At 28.6% G+C, this 15,626-nt stretch overlaps 1 protein-coding gene across 3 annotated transcripts in view; it reads left to right on the top strand.

Moving 5' to 3' along the window:
• Positions 1 to 15,626, top strand: part of LOC127277003 (glutamate receptor ionotropic, kainate 2-like) — a 590,803-nt gene that overhangs the window by 91,714 nt on the left and 483,463 nt on the right. For all 3 annotated transcript variants that reach the window (XM_051297788.1, XM_051297790.1, XM_051297789.1), the window contains one exon: positions 1,254 to 1,444. In XM_051297788.1, the coding sequence (XP_051153745.1) occupies positions 1,254 to 1,444 (191 nt within the window). The remainder of the gene's footprint in view (positions 1 to 1,253; positions 1,445 to 15,626) is intronic.

Below are 15,626 nucleotides of genomic sequence, written 5' to 3' on the forward strand. Positions count from 1 at the left end.
CTGATATTAGATTTTAAAAATTAAAAATGTCGGATTAAAAAAATTAAACATTAATCGAATTCTCTGAAAGTTCGTTACTCACGGGTTTTTTGGGTCCCTGTTTACGAATCTGATATTAGATTCTGAAAATTCAAAATGGCGGAGTTAGAAAACTGTATTAATTTTTTTATATTTTGCAAATTCAATAAAAGTTGTTGTTGTTTTGAGTATTTATGCTTTTTTGTTTATTTTTAATTCGTTATGATGACTAAACATTTAAAATACATATTATTAATAAACTAGTTTATTGTATAAATAACAAAAATAATTAATAGGTGTTAATATTAATTCAATAGGAAAAAAGTTAATTTTCTGTCATTATCCTTTTTTCAATTACAAAATAGAGTATACCATGTCAGATAAATACACTACTATTTAAAAAAGTTAATTATTTAATAATAAGAGCTCAATTATCCAATAATATTGCATAAATCGACTCAGAAAACATTAATTATTACTTCCTAATAGCAATTTTACCAATATTTTAATTATTTTTTACAATATATTGCCTCAAACCTAAATTTATTGAATCAAATACTTTTTATTTGTATAAAAAAACGACATATTTGATAAAAATAAATAAATTAATAGTTGCAAGTAACTCATTATTTTCCTTTCAAATAACTATTTAATTGATTGAAATATTTTTTAATTTCTCTTCATTAAATAGTGTATTAATATTAAATAATTTGGTTGACTTGAATCCATTAAATAAAGTTATTGTATCAAATACTTTTTATTTGTTTCAATAAAACGAAATATTTGAGTGAAATAAAGAAATAAATAGTTTCAAGTAGCTCATTATTAGTATTAATTAAATTCATTTATTAAATTTAATTAATTATTTACTTGAACCAAATACGATTTATTAGGTTCAAATAAGTGTGATTCAAATAATTCAAGTTATTTGAATCAAATACATATTTTTGGGATCCAAATAAAAAATATTTGAACCAAATAAATATTTTTCAAATAATTTGAAGTATTTGAATCAAATAATTTTTTTTCTGTGTAATAGTAACTATATAGAAATGAGAACGATTTTTTAAGAAAAATCAATTCGTCAGAAAAATATGTGAAATGTTGATGGTTAGTAGTCTAACTGTCTGGTTATTGGTTATGGTCCCGCATTTTTCTATTTTTAATTATTTCTTCTAATATAAGAATCCAATTTTGTTCCTACTCATAGTATAATATTTTTACTCTTTTAATAGTTTGTAATTTGGTGACAGAAGGTATAACTGGAATATTCGCTCCAACACAATTTCAGACACGAGAAGTGGTATTAAGTATTTGCTCTAAATTAGAAATTCCTGTCATTGAATATGCCTATCATCTACGAGAAAAATTGAAAGAACAGAGGACCGTTCTCAATTTTTATCCAGATAACAAGTACATTTCTAAGGTGAGTTAACATTAAAAAAACTTAAACATTCATGATTTTAATACAGAAAACAAGGTGTTCATTTCATAACCATGTAGCTTCCTCATCATGATACACTTATATTCAAGACTAAAAGAAAGATTACAACATGGGGGCGGGGCCTAAAGCAATATGGCGTAAATTGGGTAACACTTTTAGTGAATTTACATGGGAATAACATGGGATGCAGAAAATGTTTATTTCTATGGACAGTATTTGCGCATGGGCAAGTACAAATCCTGCTCAACGAAAATTTATTGAAGGTGAACGCGTTTTGCAAGCCGGGCACATTATAAAGTGTGGTGTAAATCGTGTAATTTTGGTTTTGGTTTCGGAAATTTATGGAAAATTACGCTTAAATTTTTCGCTACAGTAGTGCCACAGCCTCTCACAGAACACTTAATTCTGCAGGAAGATTTCTCACGCTGTAAAAATGTAGCTTCATTCATAATGATAAAATAATTAACAATGACAGCGGAACTACAATTGCAAGTGACACAAACAGTTATCCAAAACTAGTTACATTTTTCAACACCAGATGGCATGTGTACGAATGTCAGATCCCAATACATCAATCGATTCGTTTTCATGCCAGGAGTACAATTTTGACAAGAATTAATTAAAATTTCTATATAAGAAAACATATTTCAAAAAATACAAGAAACGATTTTTTCAAAAAATCAAAAAAAAAAAGATTTAATCTATAGATTTCAGTAAAATATGAACTTTATAAAGGTTAATGCAAGAAGTAAGTTTTTTTCTACCAAACAAAATTAAATTTACAATGAAAAAAATTTTTTGAAAAAAAAGTATTTTCAAATTTTGAAAAAATTAAAAAAAATGTGAATATATTTGGAAATACTTGTATCACATTTTAGGTAGTAATGACTCCAATAAGCATACAAAATTTCTGGACAATCCGTCAAAATGTGTCTGAGATAATTTGTACACAATATTTTGTAACATAGACACACACATGCATCTGGACATTTGCTCAGAACTTCAAATATATTAATATTAATTCTAGATGAGAATGAGTCCATATAACCTTTTTTTCAAAAACTGAAAAGTGTCACGAATGCAAAGCTTTCTCATGAGGAAGCAAAACCAGCCAACTGTGAGTTGCACTCACGGAAATTTTAAAACTGACAACTATAGGGGAGATGTATGCAGGTTGAGACGGGTTTTGTTTTTTGGGAAAATTTTTAAACTAAAACATTTAAACAACAACAACACTCGCTGTCACCTAGCTGCTAGTGATATACCTTTCGTCTCGCACCTTTTCCTCAGTCTTCTTCCGACTCGTCTAGAGGTGCTTCTTTGACGATTGGAAGCGACTCACTCCTGGCTAACTGGTGCTCAGTAGAGGTGCGTCTGTCTGAATACCGGAGCCTTCCTTACTTCCTAGAAGGAGCTGTACTTGTTCCTGTAGGCGCTCCTGCGGAAAAGTAACACCCTTCGCCTTCCTTCCTTTTGGTGAGCCGGACTTTCTATGGGCGCTTCCGTGGAAGACTGGTGAACCAGGTTACTCACTCCCTTCCACCAGGACCGTCCTTGTCGAGTAGAGTCGCTCCTCTCTTGACAAAGATGATGCACTAGGTCGATTCCCTATCTCGAGGCGCTTCTCGGGTGGAGGAGACACCTAGTGAATATTACTTTGCACTAGCTTCGCGTCAGGCATGAATATTGAAACCGAATCTAATATCTACCTGCTTCCCGATTACGAATAATAATTGATCTAGCGTGCACGACCCTAGTATCCGTCCGTACCGTCGTCTAGGGGGTAAATTCTAGAAAGTACCCCACGCGAAAGTAATATGCGTCGTCCTAATCAACATCTTCGCGAACGTGGTAAATATGTTTAAATCCGCTTTATTCTGGATTAATGACGAGCGCGATTGGAGCTCAGCGAATGCTCCTCTAGAATAGCTAGTTCTTTCTTCGTTACGTTTTCTAGAGATTAGTATTTTATTTGCATTGTATAGATTCTTTCGTTCTTATATTATTTTATGTAATAATTCATTTTTGTATATTTTATTATTTTTTTATTTAAACAATATATTCTCTTTCGAAGGTTTAAATAAAGACTCGTCAATGACTACGCCTCTTCTCTACATCATAGTAAGAAATTGTTCCGAAATTAATAGAAACATAGATGGCGCTTCACGCCATCTACCGAGATTTAAAGTAACTAGTCAAAATATGTACCCAGCAGTGGGATTACTATTAGCGCTAGTCGCTATGTAGCGCTTTTGGTTATTTAGAATTGAAAACTTACATATTTTTAGTGAAATTTGTTCCAAATCATGACCAAAATAAAATACCGTTGACAGTTTCTTCCCGGTAAGAAGCGAGGAATAGAGAAAAATTGAAAGTTTGCAGACATAGAGCAGAAGTTAAGAATTTTTAATTTTTCTGAATAGGCGATTTTACGTTTTTACCCAATTCCTCACTGAACATCAAAATATCAGAAAAATGAATTCTTTTCTATTCCCAGTAGAGGTAAGTCAATAGAAAAGAATTCAGACTTCTTATTCTTCTTAATGCGCAAAGTTTCATATTTTCAAATTTTTGGTAGCGAATAGAGAAAAATTAAATTTTTGGAGAGTAAAATTTAAATATCTATTCCTTTCAATCGACAGTATCAAAATTTCTGAAGCGCATTGAAAGGAATAAGAAATTTTGAGAGTGAAGTGGATATGTCTATTCCTTTTAATTGATTGTGTCAAGGAGGAATTTAGAGGAATCAGGAGCGTATTTAGAGGAATAGAAAATTTTAGATTAAATGAGGTATCTTTATGCCTTGCAATTGACTGCGTCAGGTTTTTAAGAGCATATTCAGAGGAATAGGAAATTTAGGGTATAAATTCAGTATTTCTATGCCTCGCAATCGCCTGAGTCAAGTTTTTAGGACCGTATTCAGAGGAATGGGAATTTTGTAATATGAATTAAATATTTCTATTTCTTGCAATCGACTGCATCAGATTTCTAAAAGTGTATTGAAAGGAATGAAAAAACTGGCGAGTATATTAATAATTCCTAATCATTTCAATTTTTTTTTAAATATTATAAGAAGCGAAAGAAAATGAATATAAATTTTAAGATTTTAAAAGAATATAAGTAATAATTAATTACTAACTAATTTAACTAGTTGATCATTTTCAATTCTTCTGAATGGGTGAATTTACGTTTTTACTCAATTCCTCATTCAACATCAAAATATATAAAAAATAAATTCTTTTCTATTCACAGTAGAGATAACTCAATAGAAAAGAATTCAGGCTTCTTATTTTTCTTAATGCGCGATGTTTCTTATTTTCAAACTTTTGGAAGCGAATAGAAAAAAATTTAATGTTTGGAGAGTAAATTTTAAATGTCGCATTTTGGACCGCATTCAGAAGAATAGAAAATGTGGAGAATAAATGAGGCATTTCTATGTTTTACAATTGACAGCCTCAGGTTGTTAAGAATAATATGTATATAATTTAGAGTATAAATTTTGGCCAAGTCAATTAAGAAGAATAGATTTTTCTACTTTTTTTTGCTTCATCGAGGAATTGAATAAAAACGTAAATGCTCCCATTCAAAAGAATTGGAACTCTGAGTTCTTTTCAATTATTCGCCTCTTACCGGGAAATTATTTTTATACTTGAATATTCTGTAAAATAGAATTTTAATAATATTAGTCAATATATGAGACCTGAACTATTTATTTATATTATATGGAAATATTTCCATAAGCTTAAGAAAATTCTGGTAAAAAATTGAGTGCTGATTAAGTATTAGCATTGTATAAATTACATTCGTTTGTTAAAAAAATTTGCTATATCAACATTGTTACTTAATTTATTTTCGAAAAAATTGGAATGTATGCAGAATTCACTTGATTGAAATTTAAGTTCATGTCCATGTCATTCTAAATTAAAATGTCGAAGTCAATAAACTTCACATTAAAATTAGGTATTAAAATTCAAATACCATTTTTGTGTTGTAAAGATGAAAAAATGTTATAATTTTTATTTATTAACACAATTAATCATTTAAAACTATTTAAATTGACAAAATTATTAATTAATATCATTAATGTTCATAAAAATATATATACGATAATATACTCTTTGTAATAATGAACATCTGAAAAGCTGTTTGATGACTTAACAAAATAATATATGTATCTGTTTAATGTGTTCATTATAAGTGACATTTTCTCAAAAAATTTTATAACCTCCCCTGGTCGAGCGCGTTAAGGCGCTCCCAGTGCGGTTGAGAGATATGATGGTCGAGGGTTCGAGTCTCAGAGTCAACTCGTCGGAAAATCCAAGATTGAGAGATGAATAATCATTTTTTCTATTTTTTTCTATTCCCAGTACATATTAAGTCAATAGAAAAGAATTCAGACTTCTTATTCTTCTTAATGCGCAAAGTTTAATATTTTCAAATTTTTGGTAGCGAATAGAGAAAAATTAAATGTTTGGAGAGTAAATTTTAAATATCTATTCCTTTCAATCGACAGTATCAAAATTTCTGAAGCGCATTGAAAGGAATAAGAAATTTGGAGAGTGAAGTGGATATGTCTATTCCTTTTAATTGACTGTGTCATGACATCAGGAGCGTATTTAGAGGAATAGAAAATTTGTAGATTAAATGAGGTATCTTTATGCCTTGCAATTGACTGCGTCAGGTTACATGTATAATTTAGAGTATAAATTTTGGCCAAGTCAATTAAGAAGAATAGATTTTTCTACTTTTTTTTGCTTCATCGAGGAATTAAATAAAAACGTAAAATCACCCATTCAAAGGAATTCAGATTCTGAATTCTTTTCGATTCTTCGCTTCTTACCGGGTTCAAAGCTTAAACTTCAAGATGGAAATTTAGAAGAAAATATAAACATAACCCCTCTAAATAAGGACATTGACATAGAATTCATGTCAATTTCCTAAAATATTTTATCTACGTAGCAAACAAATACAATATGAAGGAAGAATCAATTCTCTAACTTCATGTTTGCCATCTGTTAGTTTCAAATACCATAATTAACTAGTGACGAAATAAATTATACTTTAATATTGCAAATAACCTATTAATTTAATAAATAACAACTTTAAAAGTAAATTATCTAGTTGAATGTTAAAATAATTTATAAAGGGAAATAAATTTTTTTAATTTAATTTTAAAAATAAAAATTAAGAAAATTAATCTTATTGCAAGAATTAAAAATAATTGCATGAGATTTAAAATTAGGATATTCTTTACCAGCCTGAATTTAAAAATTGACAAATTTTTTAAATTAAATTAATTATTTTTTAATTTTTTAATTAAATTAATTTAAATTTTCATATTTTGAAAAACTCTTTAACTCACAAAAAATGCCCTATACATTTTTTTAGTGAAACCTTGCGTGAGAACAAAAATTCTATTTCCGAGGTTATATCTTCAAAATTTTTTAATCTAAATTTTTTTCCCCAATTTAGACAATGTCTAATAGAAACTTTTAATCCCATGAAAAAGAGATAATAAATGTAAATGCAATAAATATTTAATTATTAATATAAAAAAGAAAAGTAAATAGTTTATTATTATTGGATAAAGTTGAATTATTTTCTTGATTTTTTGTAAGGATAGAAATTGAAAATAAATGTTTTCTTTATTTCTTTATTATTATTATGTTTTATTTAGTTTATAATTATTAATTATAAAAAAATTTAAGGTTACAATTTAGAAATAAAAGTGTTAATATAATAATATTAATAATTATCATTGCCTCAAATTGCCTTTTTTATAACTTTTGAGATTTGAAATGTTACACTTGAAAAATTTGTCAGGCTTTTAGATACTTCTTTAAACTGCTTCATTTCTTCATCGTGGGAAATCCTTATGAATTTTATACATTCTTCATTCTAAAAAAAATTGTTAAATTATAAAATAAAGCAAATTTGAGAGAAAAAATACACAGAAAAACAATTGTACCAACCTAAATCTATCAAAATGATACCATTTTTTTTAGTCACCCGATAGCAAGAAAATTTTTTAAAGTGAATGTAGCTTTGAATCGCTACGCAGCGAAATCTTCGTAGCGCTGTCGCTATTTGTAATCCCACTCCAGACTCCTTCCGGCGAGCAAATCCTTTGGCAATAAAAGTCAGATCATTACAGTATTAATTTTTTTCAAAAAATAAAATATTTACGTCTGATTTTCCGAATGTGGTATCTCTGTCAAAAAGTAATTTGACATTCATGTTGTGACACCTAATAATTGTGAAATGGTTTAAAGAAAATAAATAAGGACATCATTCTTAAAAGTTTCTTATATATTCATTTGTATTGAAAGTATTGAAGAATAAAAAAGTTTAAACAATTATTAATTTTTGTCAGAATCCGTATCTGCGTCGTAATTTTATCTTGAAAATTTCTAATATCCTCAAAGCTTATAAACAATTTTTAGTTTATTTGTCCCATAGTTACTGACTGTATATATCTTATAGTTATATAGAAAAAAGTGAATATAATATTCACATAGCATTTTTGTTCTATTTTAACATTCCAATGGAATTTCAAACATATCTTAATATCAATAAAACATCTCATGCAGTAATTCTAAAAAAAAATAAAATTTGCAATGAGTCCCAAAAGTAATAGAAATTTTCCAGAGTATACATTCTGATTAATTTTACTCCGATAATATCACAGGCCTGTAAAATTTGATGCATTTTTTAAAAAATTTATAAATTATTATTTTCTTTTTAGATTTTTAATAATAATGTATTTTTACGCTCAGTTCTCTCGTTTCTATTATTCTGTTTATTAATTTAATTTGGTCTTTTTCTTCATGGAATTTGTCTTCCGTTTTGCAAATTCAAAAGCACAAAATATTTTAGTAGATCAACGAATCGTATCCAGCGACTGAAATATTAAATATAAATTTATTTAAACAAACAATTATTTCAATAATATTTTATAAAATTTATAAATGAAAAGTTTGAATCAACACTGCACTGCTCACGTGAAAATATTCCTAGAAAATTTCCTACGAAATTCTCAGAAGCTCCTAGGAATTTCAGAGAGAATCCTATAGGAAATTTACTTCCGGAAATCAACTTTCGAGAAATCCACGAAATTTTCCCAAAAATATTTCACATGGGTGCAATATTTTTAACTGTTAAAAAAATATTTATGAAATTTTGAAGAAAGATGTTTTATAGAGTGAAAGTAAATACGAAGTTTTCGTAACTGCAAAGTGTTTCTTTTTGCTTCTGCAATTTCTTTCCTATTATTACTTGCATAGTCTCACCTTTTACAGTTTTAATGCTCAAAAAATTGGTGATTGACATGAAAATCCCTTTTGTGTTTTAACTATACTGTTCTTTCGTTTCCTTAATCTTTGATATTCTTCGGTGTGAAGTAAGATGTGTTTTATAATGAAGCGATCAAAACATAGAGCATAACTTTCAATCTCCTCTTTAATAAAATGAGTTATTACCAATTTCTTCAGGTCTGTTAATTGTACCTCTCGTGCGCATCCAAAAACTTTTAAATCTTCTCCATATTCTATGCATCTCTTTACTTTAATCTCTTTCATTAAAGTTTGAAATAAATTCTTGGCCCGTAGGCTAGAGTCAGCCTTACAAAATATTGAAGAAGATAACTTCATGTACTTCAATCTTGTGTACGACTTGATTATTATTTGTTCAGGAAGGTATTGGGTTCCTTTAAATAATTTTTTTATTACGCCGTTACCCTGTGGGCAAAAAACCATGTTCGTTCTAAAAACGTTTTAAGAACGTTTTTAGAACGTTTCATGTCCACCAAATAATGTTCTGGAACATTATTTGAACATCCATGTTCTTAAAATGTTCCAGAACATTATTTGGCGGACATGAAACGTTCTAAGAACGTCCTTAAAAAGTTTTTAGAACGAACATGGTTTTTTTCCCACAGGGTATAATGCTCGTAGGGAAAAGTGTACCAAGCCTACAGAGCACAAAAATTTTTGACGCTTTGCGGGATATGTAATAATAAATGTACATTGTATTTCATGTACGCCTTTCCATATAAGCCTTCAAACTGTAGAACAAATAATCGGATAGCTTCACTTGCTTTTGAAAATTCCTTTTCGCTTATTTTTGTTTTTGAGAAAGTGTAGATACTATAAACAAATAAAAACCAGCGCTGATAGTATTTCTTTTTTTCGTCGTTTTAAGTTTCGAAGACACACGAGGGAGAAATACAAAATGAAGTTTTTCCATTCTGAAGCTTTCCATCGGTAACGTTTTTTGATTGATTGACGACAATGGGTCAATTCAGTTGGAGGTTTTATGCTTAGAAGTATATCGTCGATTTCGTCTATTATTTTACCTAAGTACCAGTCAGCTTCATGATGTTTGGAATCAAACAACAAGTTTTTCACTAATTCTGCAACACCTTCGGCTACAACATGCAAATACTCTGGGGCAATGACCAAATTATATGAAAGATAGGTATTTGCATTACAATAGAAGGTCCCTTCACACCATTGACATCTTCAATTTTACTGTCTTTGACAACTGTTTTTACGTCCGTTATGTGCTGTTTTAAAGTTCTTCCTTTATGTTTATCTCCACAGTATACTCTCGCATGTCCACTTCGAAACGGTATTTCTTCTCCAAGTGCAAGCAGTAACCACATCCAAATTCTCCATTGTATTGTTTTAAATATTGAATCGCACATCGCGCAGGTGAATCAACAGGAGCAAGGAGTGTATGCACTTTTATTGTAATCGGTTTTTCATCTAAAAATGTTTTTGTATCAAAACCCGTTTTATGTATTTCGGTCATCTCTTCACTCCAAGGGGATAGAAATAAATTCATTGGTGGTTTTTCAGAGGAAAACCAAATCCCACAACAAAACATATTAACTTTCCTCATTCTGAACTGTAATTCATTTATTTTAACCAAAATCGCCAAGATAGATGGTTTTGATGAAACAAAAGTTTTAATTCCATCAGTATTCCACTGAATTGTGCGGTCGTTATCTCCAATAATTTTTTTTCTCTTAATAAACGATAGAATTTACCATTTATGACATCTGATTCGTCATCACTGGTTTTCCGCAAGAATTTATAGTATTTGCTTTTTACGAATTGCTTTAATTGTTCTTTAAGTGGTACGTACAAAAAATAATTTCCTTTCTTGTGCAGGACGGATTTTTCATAACGTGTAGTGTACTACACGTTATGAAAAATCCGTGCAAGTTGCTTCTTCTGAGTCCTCGAAATTCAAAATTAATTCACATTTCTCGCAATAGTAGTATGTAATTGCCTTTGGATTGGGGAATGATTTTAAAAAATTGTGTTTCGATCCGTGGATATCAGAAGGTAGGTGGCAATTAATGACTTGAAGTGTACTGTCTAAAGCAGAATCGGAAAACTCATGACGAAGTGCTAGCGCTAATATTAAAACTTTGCTTTCTTTTTTAGTCAACATAGATCCTTCATAAATTGGAATTCGAGTCTGCAAATAATTTTTTTGAAAAATATATTTTAAACTTTATAAATTCAAATCAATTGCAACAAAAGAAACAACATTTGAATTAATTAAAGGACACATGTAAAAATATTTCCGGAAAACTCCCAAAAATTTATCGGGAGTAGGTTTCCTATGGAAGTTCTCACTGAGGAATTCTCGAGAGTTTCTGTGAATTCCACAGGAAATTTCATAAAAATTAATAAGAAAATTTTGTAATAAGTTTAGGAATAGACCTGATTATCCTTTTGTTTATATAATTTGTTTAAAAAAATTTTTTTTTCGTATTTTTATATTTTTTAAAATAAAAAGTGTTTTGCCCTGGCGGATTTCATTTGCCTAAGTTCGACCCTGCTGGGGCGAATCTAAGTCGAATTTCAGAAATTATCAATAAAAGCTTTTAATTGATGAAAAATTTTTAAAAATAAGTATTGGAAGTGTAAATGAACATTTATAGAGTTAATTTTGCAAGAATTTCAATTATTCAAGTGATAAATAATAAATAATTATTTGATATGTGCACGTGGTACGTATCTGTAGATTTTAACTTATCAGTTTTCACAATATTTTCTAGAAATTAGTGTAAACTGTGTGAAAAAATAATTTATATTTCATAGAAATTGCAAATTTTATTAAATTATTTTATTATTTAAGGAGTACAGTTCATAATAATTGCAATTTAATTAAAAAACAACATTTTTCTTAAAAGTGACAAGAACTCTATTATACCGACCACACACGGTAAAATTGCACGAATATGAATGCACATGGTCTTCTGGCGGGAAAATTCAAATTGTTAATTACAACTATCTCATTATTTTCTTAATTTCATTAATTAAAATTATTTAATTCACCATAAAAAAATCAATTTATAAAAATTTCCTCAGAAATGCAAAAAAAAGTGTACACAGACATATGGCACGACAAATAATGTTAATTTAAAAAATTAAATATTTTCTTAATTTTAAAATTTTAGACCACGAGCAGACATTTTTCTATCTGTAAAGGGGAAGAGTTTAAATCTTAAGTTTTAATGCAAAAAAACTATACTTTTTACATAGGAAAAGGGACTAAATAGTGTCAAAATAAAAAATGTACTTTTTTCTTCATTTTTGATTTTTGACGACACGAATAGAAATCTTTCATTCTGTAGAGGGGAGGAGTTTAAATTTTAATTTCTATTGGCAAAACTTCATTTTTTATTAAGAGGATGGGAATAAATATTGTTTAATTAAAAATTTTATTTTCTCTTCATTTTAAATTTTTGAATCCACGAATAGAAAACTTTCTTTCTGTAGAGAGGAGGAATTTAAATCCGAATTTTTTATTGGCAAAAAATTTTTATTAAATTTTTTAAATTTACAATACTTAATCCCATCCTCTCAATAAAAAATGGAGATTTTTTGCCAATAAAAAATAAGATTTTAACTCTTCCTTTCTGCAGAAAGAATGATTTCTACTCGTGGATTCAAAGATTCAAAATAGAAAAAAAAAAAAATTTTTAATTAAACAATATTTAGTTCCATCCTATTAATAAAAAATAGAGATTTCTTTTAATAATAATTAAGATTTACACTTCTCCCTTATACAGCGAGAGAGTGAGGGGGAGAGTGATTTCTATTCGTGACTTCAGGAAACAAAAATAGAGAAAAATTTAATTTTTTTATTTTACAATGCTCAGTTCCATCCCCTTAAAAAATAATTGAGATTTTTTGGCAATAAAAATTAGGATTTAAACTACTCCTCTCTGCAGAAAGAAAGATTTCTACTCTTGGATTCAAAAATTTAAAATGAAGAAAAAATAAAATTTTTAATTAAACAATATTTAATCCCATCCTCTTAATAAAAAATGGAGAAGTTTTATCAATAAAAATTAAAATTTAAACTCCTTCCCTCTATAGAAAGAAAGATTTCTATTCTGCTGTACGATGTAAAAACTTAGTTAAGTCATATTTTTGACAAAAATGAGTTTTTGGTATCAATGGATTCGCAAGAAAAAACTGCGTCTGATTACGTTATTAAAAATTTTTTATTTTAATTATTTATTGCAAAAAATAGTTATTAAAAATCTACAAAAACCCAGAAAATGAAAGAATACTTGATAAAAACTCAGTTAACTCGAGTTGAGTAGTCCAAAAATCGTAGGAAGCGTTGAGATCGAGCATAAGATACGAAATAAAAACTTAGTTAACTCGACTTGAGGGTTTCCTCTTTCGAAAAGTGGCATGAGCCGGACACTGCATTTCGATGGGAGCAAGCGTAAGTCAACTTCGTTAAAGTTCGGATTTTCGTCGGGTGAATTCAGAATCCCATGCATTTAGCTTGAGTTAACTAAGTTCTTACTTCTGAACGAAGGCTCGCGCTCGCCTACCTTTTCGAAAAGCACTACGTAACTCGAGTTAACCAAGTTTTGCTTTTAAAAAATAAAACGTAAGTCAATTATTTAATATAATTTGTTTAAATAATTAACTTTTGACTCCAAAATTAAAAAGAACTCTATCAAATTACCTAGGAAGTGAAGTTAGATTAAAGAATTATTTATATTACATTAGGTTTTTAAATACCAACAATATTTCGGCATTTTCTCCGTTCGAACAAAATATGACTTAACTAAGTTTTTATTTCGCACGGCAGTATTCGTGTCGTCAAAAATCAAAAAATCGGACAAGTGCGAGTTACACTCGCATTAAAACCGAGGGTTCCGTACCCTTAAACCTGAAATTTAAGGGGGTTAAAGTGTGAAGGCAGGTGGAAAAATTCCAGTTTTGCTTAATTTTTCCTGTAATGTGAGCATAAAAACACATAGATAGACACAGTCACATATAACGAAAATTTTCAGTTTTTCCTTGAAAACGCTATGATAATCAACTCCAATCGTTCTCGCTTTTTTATTTGTAATCTACACATAAAAATACGTAAAAATATATAAATTTGAAAATCTTAAGATAAAATTTCCTTCTTTTTTTATTCGAAAAATCCATGATTTTTTCTAAAAATATGAGTTTTCCTTAAAAACAATATGATCAGCAACTCCAATCGTTCTCGCTATATTTTTTCTGTAATCTATACACAAAAATACGTATGTATACCAAATATGAACTGTCTTGGTCAAATAGTGTGTGCGCTAAGAGGATTAAACGCTTTTTTTCAAAATTTTTGATTTTTCCTAGACAACGCTATGTAAATCGGTCCGAATCATGTTCGCTATATTTTTCCTGTAATTTTCACGTAAAAATACATAAATGTAATAAATGTGAGATCTCTATGTGAAAAAATGTGGCCACCAGGGGGGGGGTACATAGTCATTTTTAGGGATTTTTGGTAAAAATGCATGGTTTTTCCTTGACAACGCTATAATAATCAATTCCTATGAGATTCGTTATATTTTTCCTGTAATCTACACGCCAAAATACATATGTGTACCAAATTTCCGCCCTCTATATAAATTCGTGTGGTCGCTAGGAGGGGGGTACATGCCTTGTTTCACTAGTCTCATTAATAGGGTTCCCCCTTCGGGTACGGCACCCTAAAAATGAAGAAAATTTTAATTTTTTTTAGTTTTTACAATATTTAGTTCCATCCCTTCAATAAAAAATGGAGATTTTTTGCCAATAAAAATTAACGTTTAAACTTCTCCCCTCTACAGAAAGAAAAATGTCTGCTCGTGGTGTGAAAAATTTAAAATTGAGAAAATATTTAATTTTTTAAATTGACATTATTTGATTGTCGTGCCATATATCTGCCCTGGCGGATTCGATTTACCTAAAATCGACCCAGCTGGGTCGAATCTAAGTCGAATCTAAGTCGAATTTAGGTAATTATCAAAAAAAAGCTTTAAATTGATGAAAATTTATAAAAATTAGTATTGTGAGGTTAAATGAACATTCATAGAGTTAATTTTTGTAAGAATTTTAATTATTAACGTGATAAATAATAAATAATTACTTGATATGTGCAAGTGGTAACTGTAGATTTTAACTCGTTGTCAGTTTTCATAATATTTTCAGAAATTAATGTAAAATGTGTGAAAAAATAATTTATATTTAATAGAAATTGCAAATTTTATTAAATTATTTTATTATTTAACAATCACATTTCATAATAATTGCAATTTAATTAAAAAATAACAGTTTTCTTAAAAGTGACAAGAACTTTACTATACCGACCACACACGGTAAAAGTGCGCGAATATGAATGCACATGATCTTCTGGCGGGAAAATTCAAATTGTTAATTACAACTATTTCATTATTATCTTAATTTCATTAATTAAATATATTTGATTAACCATAAAAGATAATCATTTTATAAAAATTTTCTCAGAAATGCCGAATTAATCATTTATTTATACCAATTTACTTATATTAATACTAATAATCACTATTTCTTTACTTTTAACTATCGCCCTATATTAGTTGCAGACGCCGTTAGATGGCAGCAGCATGCAGGGAGCACAAATTTCCAGCTATCCTATTACTTAAAATTAGTGATTATTAGCATTAGTATAAATAAATGATTAATTTTTTTATAACTTGTATTAAAAAACAATTTCATTAAAGAATTGTGAATATGAAATAAAAAATCTGCAACTTTTTTTTAAAAAAAAAAAGAATTTTGTTAAAAAAATGTAATTGTTAAATAAGTTTTAATGTAAATTTTTCTTATTT

This window comes from Leptopilina boulardi, unplaced genomic scaffold (genome assembly GCF_019393585.1).
Source record: "Leptopilina boulardi isolate dan_hultmark-lab unplaced genomic scaffold, ZJU_Lbou_2.1 LbouV2_162, whole genome shotgun sequence".
NCBI lineage: Eukaryota > Metazoa > Arthropoda > Insecta > Hymenoptera > Figitidae > Leptopilina > Leptopilina boulardi.